Source organism: Aegilops tauschii, chromosome 4 (assembly GCF_002575655.3).
Source record: "Aegilops tauschii subsp. strangulata cultivar AL8/78 chromosome 4, Aet v6.0, whole genome shotgun sequence".
Classification (NCBI taxonomy): Eukaryota; Viridiplantae; Streptophyta; class Magnoliopsida; order Poales; family Poaceae; genus Aegilops; species Aegilops tauschii.
The window spans coordinates 366,196,971-366,203,869 of NC_053038.3; the positions used below are offsets into that span (position 1 = coordinate 366,196,971).

The 6,899-nt window shown below is 42.0% G+C and overlaps 1 protein-coding gene across 1 annotated transcript; it reads right to left on the minus strand.

Annotated features, from left to right (window-relative positions):
- Positions 1-244: 244 nt before the first annotated feature.
- On the minus strand, positions 245-6,432 carry LOC109747085 (oxysterol-binding protein-related protein 3C). The gene is made up of 10 exons (XM_020306172.4): positions 5,945-6,432; positions 4,984-5,077; positions 2,959-3,075; positions 2,317-2,389; positions 2,118-2,236; positions 1,810-1,931; positions 1,484-1,660; positions 1,171-1,315; positions 887-1,065; positions 245-745 (listed from the first exon to the last, which is right to left on the minus strand). Exons 1-10 carry the CDS (start codon positions 6,058-6,060, stop codon positions 496-498), a joined length of 1,392 nt encoding a protein of 463 aa, XP_020161761.1. The 5' UTR covers positions 6,061-6,432; the 3' UTR covers positions 245-495.
- Between the last annotated feature and the right edge of the window lie 467 nt (positions 6,433-6,899).

Below are 6,899 nucleotides of genomic sequence, written 5' to 3' on the forward strand. Positions count from 1 at the left end.
CTTGAGAGAGAGCAAAGCATGATCCAATCAACAACTTTCTTGACAGAGAGCAAAGTTACAGTCCACGCCTCTGCCTGCCTCTCAGATCAAGTACGCACACGCTTCCGAAGCTACCGCGGGCCAATGGCTGCTGCTTCAGTCACTTATATTTGATGAAAAATTGCAAGGGGCCGTGTGTGGATTTTTGGACTAAAGTGTTCAATACAATACAGGGACCAAATAGCCCCCAGCTGCGACGCGATAATGATATTCCTAATTTCCCACTCAAATTGATCTTAAATAAATTTCACCAGCTTCTTCTAGGCTTACGACAACAGAATATGGACTACATCAAATACACAATCACATCCTGAACTGTATCACAGCATGAAGAGAAAAAAGTGGAAAGTCGTATAATACTACAAGGCACGAAAACCGCCGGTATGGATCAGCACAAGGCCTGAAAGCGTTTTAGAGGAGAAAAATAATATATGGGTGGCTTCAGACCCTTTCAAATCATTGGGAAGGCGAGTCACCATACTGCCACGGGTTGAACTCGATGGAGCTCACGTCTGTCTCCTCGGCGACGACGCTAGAGCTGTCTATCGCAGCCCGGTGCTCGGCGTATCTGCCATTGTACTCATACACCTCCAGATCGCCCCACGGCGTAGGGGAGATGTCCTCGGTCATTTTGAACCATTTTGGAGTAAATTGCTCCCCCTTGGTGTCCCGAATTTTCTTCTCAGCTCTTTGTTGTTCTTCAAGCCTGAAAGCATACATGAACACAAACATCAGATAAATACCGATGAAAGGCAAGCCACATTCCTCAAATGTCAATATGATTTGTAAAGTTGAGTGTCAAGCCGCAACAACTAGCTATGGGAAGTATAGATAAGTCGGTAATTACCTGCTCTTGTGTGCCCCAGATTTAGACATGTCGCCCTTCTCAAGGGCATATCTGTCGGGCCTTAATCGGGAGTCTGAAGGCAAGAGCTTCTTAGGTGCTGTATCAAAGCTATTTATTTTGTGCGCAAAGTATGTATACTGGTACTTGTCATTCGGTGGAGCAGGAGCGGCTTTCCAGACCTGGGACAAGTACAATTTCAGCAGCAGCAAATATCCACTAGTAAGACAGCACGCCTAATATAACCTAGAGTCTCTGTACTGATGAATACTGAAAGAAAGCCTTACCTCTTTTAGCTCGGTCCCTGGAAGAGGATCACCTTCTTGATCACAAGGCTGGTAACTCATGGACTTGTTCCATTTTCCTGTCATCATTATTTTCGGTTCTTCAGCTGCAGTATATACATACCCATCCACCTCGAATCGCCCAGCCCTGACATAAACAGTAAGATGAGAGGCTGCATTATGAACTAGAATTAACTATTGAGCTCTATGAATGAAAACAACCCACATATATGAGGCCGCATTGTAATGGGAGATAAAGATCAGAAGAACTACTACAAAATACTAAACTGAACAAGGACGGTCAATACTAACATACCCAAACCAGCCGCATGGCTGGAAATACAGCACGGCTTTGTCTCCAGTTGTCAGATTTGTCAGGACCATCTCTCCAAAAGAGTCTACCCATGTGCGCCCAAATATTAAGTTGTTGACCTTGGTCAGTGGTGGTACCAATTCCAACACGACACCAGACTTCTTAAGTGTTACTCTAGTCCTGTGATGAAGAAACACGTTCAGAAGTTAGATATACATAAATGGTTTCTACAGAACCTTGAAATCAATTTGCTATTTTGACCATAAGCTTTTATAGAAGCTTTCAGACGCAAATATATCCATACAAACAATTGTATCTCAATCAATTACCTTCCAACTGGATACACTTCCACTGAGTTTCCCAAGAACTTCGTCTTCAACTTCGATGTGATGTCGTAAGTAAAATGATCGTTCTCACAGTGAGCTACACCCATCGGAGGATGATGACTTACCTATGAAAATAGAATTAATGAAAAAATAAACTAAGAGAAGTAAATACAGTAAACAAAATGCAGAATTAACATGGCTGGTTAACAAAAGGTAATTAAGAGTGAGAAAAGGTAGCAATTGCAGATAAAATACTTCCTAGTTAATTCAGCTTGTTTTTGAAATTGCAATATTTCACATCCATCACTAACCTGCTCAGCAATAAATGTAATACCCTGGTGGTTAACCATCTCATACGTCTCTCCAAGGATGGGATTGAAAGGCTTCCACGTACGGTGGTAGGCTAGGTAGGCTGACAAAGCCCATGTAGCTGTAAAGTAGGGTTCAAAGCTCAGTCAGCCAGAATATTGCATTAGAGTAGAGTTGCAGGTGAGGGAAGGGCAAACTCACAAGCATATACCATCCGCATGTGCGGATCCTCACATTCATCTGCTTTGTCTAACAGGTCACAATATTCCATTAACTGCATTCAGTATAAACAGCTGAAATATTAGTAGATAATCGTTGTATGCTGATAATTTATTGCACACAGACTCCATGTGATGCTTAGGCAAGAACAGGAAGACACGGGAGAGAAATCAAAGAACGACTATCAATAGAATCTCACAAGACGATTTAGCTGCTGATTTTCAGTATTTAACCTATGACACTACAGTGACCAGACTTGCACAGTCAAACACCAAAATAGAAATGCTGTATATAAATTTTACGACTAAGAATCACCAGAAATGTATAGTACAGAAGAGCTAACTTTGATGAACCTTGACAGAAAATAGTTTACCGTACGGGTCAAGTACTACTGATTATATAGAGACCAAGACTAGGCACAGAATCAAACAACTGCAGACACATTGTTCAGTGTGTCAATTATGCAGTCTGTGGACTCTTGTCACTCTCTGTGGGGCTTTTGACCTTGCTTGGCAGATCAATTGTTGCATTTTCACACTCTGCCCTGGTCACTGTTTCTGTATGGTACAGTAGCTAAGATGTACAAACATTGAGAACCCTAAATCAGAGCTTAGCAGTACAAACCTCTGCCATTTTCTGAAGCATTGACATCGGCTCAAAGATGATGACTGGAAGTGTAACAAGTGACGTTACATCTGATCCTATGTACTTGTTCATCATCTTCCAGTAACTGTCGCGATCCTGCAAGTTGACTGCAGTGTCAAAAACAATATAAAGTGCAGAGATAATGGTATACAACTGAATTTTGAGGGTCGCTTTACTTGTTTTAGCTAGTAAACCAAGCACAATTCTCAGAGTAACAGTTTCCTCTAGAAAGAACACCATAAAAAGGTAAAGTGTCTATTGCACAACATGGCAGTCGTTACTGAATACCTATCCCATCCATGACGCAGATCATCACACAAGGTACATAAAATTTATAGTTTGATAGAAACCAACAGCAAAAAATAAACAATGGCTCAATCTCATTAGTAATAACTTTTAGGGAGTTCTGATAATTGCAGTGTCAAAAACAGCATAGAAGTTCAGCAATGGACACAATAATGGTGTAAAACTAAAAATCGTGAGAGGTTCTGAGCGGCTCATCAATTTACGTTTTAGCTAGTAAACGAAACATGGTTGTCAGAGAAATAATTCCCTCTATGAAGAACACCACAAAAAGGTGAAATTTTTAGTGCACAACATGGCAGTCATTATTCGTGTGTTGCCGTGGAGTTGGATATATAGTTTCTAAATGTTGTGTAGAATACTAATTCAGTACTTACGATTTAAACTACGTGAGAAATTTCTGCACAAGAAAAAAATAACTTAACATGAAAAGTTTTGCACGTCACAATTAAATGCAGTGTGATTTAAAACCAACTTAGAATGCACTGATGCATGTTGCATGGTAGAAGATTCTCATGCGTACATCAGACGGATGCTAGTGGATCAAACTAGTAAATCTAACGGCTACAACAATTTTGATGATGTGGAAGCAATGTGATTTAAAACCCACTTAAAATGCACTAATGCATGTTGCATGGTAGAGGATTATCATGCGTACATCGGACAGATGCTAGTGGATCAAGCTAGCAAATCTAACGGCTACAACAATTTTGATGATGTGGAAGCACGCATGTTGAGATAATTAGGAGTGGTGAGTATCACTCTCATACAGGATAGGATTATCACTGAACCTATAGTTTTTGCCATGGGTTCACCTCTTAATAAATGAGATTGATCAGATACAATGTTTTCTAAACATCAATATATGGCCTGTGAATCATGGGCAAACCATGCGTAAGTATACATCATAAACATGACTTTACTAAACCTGTGGGTTGATAAAATAGATTGAGGTAGGGTCCAGAACTCAAGATGACTAAATAGGTGGTATTTTGGCAACCTAATGACCAACACAAGTCCCGTGTAAAATCTCACGCCCGAATCAAATTTGCTAAACTAATTCAGATATGCAGTGTCTCTGAAAGTCTGAAGAGTCCACTAGGCACATTGTTAAGATATTCTTTTTACTAACAAGACTTCAGAAGTGTGCTAACCTCAAATTAAAGGGGAGAATACTATGTTGAATCGCATGCTTCCAGGAGTTTTAGCTTCACATGTGTAGAACTTAGTTGCATGCTAAGCGCTTCAAAGATAACACCTCCATAAATACTTTTACCAACAAAATGTACCTTATTCACGAAGTTGAGGTCCAGTTTAAGTACATTTTACTGAATTGAATTCAAAGTTGACTGGAATGTAAAATATTGTCGATCATGTCCAACTCTTTGTTTATCAAATACTTTCTTTAGGATACGTTTATCAAATACTTTTGATGACCTAAGAAATGCACACACATAGCATAAATGTAAGCCCCAAAACACCACATGTATGATTAAAGAGTTCATTAGTGCCTGCAAAAGAAATGCAGATCCAGAAAAACAAGCATCAACGATCAGTTCCTCTTATGAGAATCTGATATGCATACAGATTGATTTTATATTTTAATTCCGAGAGTTGCTTTCATAATGGCTGAGTGTCCGAAACAATATGAGGTTATGCCTTCCCCGAAGAATAGATTATTGTTAAATCCTTGATGCTCACCTCCTGTTTCCATCGCCCCTTCATAGCCTCTGCTTCCGCATCATCTGTGCCTCCATCTGGATTGATAACTTCAAGCCCTTCATAGCCAACCAACCTGTAGACAGCACAAAACTGTTCATTGATTGTTTGAAAGTGCCAAGTAAAGAACACGAATTTCTTCAACTAAAAGAATATATATTTACAGGGGAGACAGATAGACATCCGACGGCAAGCACATTTCAGAATAATTCAAGCCCCAAAAGGCAAAAGAGAAGAATAAACTGAAGAGACGCCAAATGATGTGCATGTCATTTTCGCAGTATGCCAAACTTAAATCTGCATCCACCACTCGCGGCGCAATTCAGTGCAGACCACACCCTGTCTGCTTTGAATTGCACATACAGAAATTGCCTGTACTTCAAAAGCAGGACAATTACAATATCCTATTTGAGGCACAACATGCTAGTATACTATATATCCAGAAAAAGAATCAACTTCAACCAATTATTGACTACTCCCTCCGTTCCAAAATATAAGCCCTTTCGAATGTAGTCCGTATTGAAATCTCTAAAAAGGCTTATATTTAGAAACGGAGGGAGTATGTCATACTAGTATTAGGTAGGAATTGCTTTTTCTACATGCTGAACACACAGATCAGTGATCTCTACAGTGTTTCTACAAAACAGCAACTAAGCTACTCACCGGACAGTGGAATCATTAAGCTACAACAAACGACAGTACGAGATCATCTAACACTACGATCGCTAAAGTCTCGAGCTTGGAACTCAAATGAAGCACGTAATTCCGCAATTCGCCAAAATCAGCTCACGGGGCCGACACCAAGGAGCTGAGATCGCGCGTGGAAGCAACAGATCAAATGGCGGAGAGGAAGCGGTAAGCATATGCATAGTTCCCGACGAAATCGGGAGAGCTCGAGGCGGATCTGAAGAGAGCGGGTAGGTAGGCCGGCGCGGAGACTCACCCGTTGACCGATTTGTGCACGGCAGTGCCCCAGCTGCGCACGCCCGCGGCGATCGAGGAGAAGAAGCCTCCGCCACCGCCCGACGACGCGGCCAGGTCCTGGTCCTTGGACCCCATCGACGGCGATCTGCGCGGTCAGAGGGGAGCTCCGGCGCAGAGGAGTCGGGGAGGGGGATATGCTAGGGTTTGGGACGGCCGCACGAGGAGAGGGCGCACGCTAACCCCTGCCTAGAGGAGGAGGTTGTAGAGGAGCGCTGCTGAGGAGAGCGGCAGCGATGGCGATGGCTACGTCGCCGTGTGGGAGCAGGAATACTACAACGAGAGGAGAGAATTTGGAACGGCCGCGGGTGGTGAGAAGAAAAGGCCGAGCAGCGGCGAAGCGAACCGGCCGCAGCGCAACGTGGGTAGGCGAGATGACCACGATGCCCTCGCTGATTCCGCCCCGTTTACAGTTCCAACTCTGTCGCCGGTGGACCGTTGCCGTTTCTCACTGGCTACACCGGCGATTTCTTAGCTACAAAGTCAGTAGTCGAAAATCTGACTTTTGAAAAAAGTAATTCTTATAAAAAAATCTAAAAATAGGACTATTTTTTGGAAAAATGAGAGTTTTATTCCAATCTCGAGGCACGATTTCCTCAATACATAAAGGCCCTCCGTTTAGACACAGTATATGCAACTCTATTTTGGCTACGAGAGAATTTTTATGTATAGGGCTTATTTGTGTATTTCTAGCATATGTACTATACTCTATGAAAATAGGATAGCTGTGTGCATCACTCGATGAGGTCGGGTTATCATCATTTTTGGAAAAAAAAATACTAAAAAGTATAATGCACGTAAATCATATGTGACTTCTTCTCCAAGTGTTTTCTTCCCTTTCCCTCGGTGGCTAGGGTAAACACTTCCTCCCAGACTTCGCTCACGAGTTCATGGATTGGCCTCCTTTCTGTCTGTCG

Coding starts and splice junctions, on each gene's coding strand:
- LOC109747085 (XM_020306172.4), bottom strand. CDS start 6,060: ATGGGGTCCAAGGACCAGGACCTGGCCGCGTCGTCGGGCGGTGGCGGA. Junction 5,078..5,944: donor GTGCACAAATCGGTCAACGG/GTGAGTCTCCGC, acceptor TGCTGTCTACAG/GTTGGTTGGCTATGAAGGGC. Junction 2,390..2,958: donor TGCTTCAGAAAATGGCAGAG/GTTTGTACTGCT, acceptor TACTGAATGCAG/TTAATGGAATATTGTGACCT.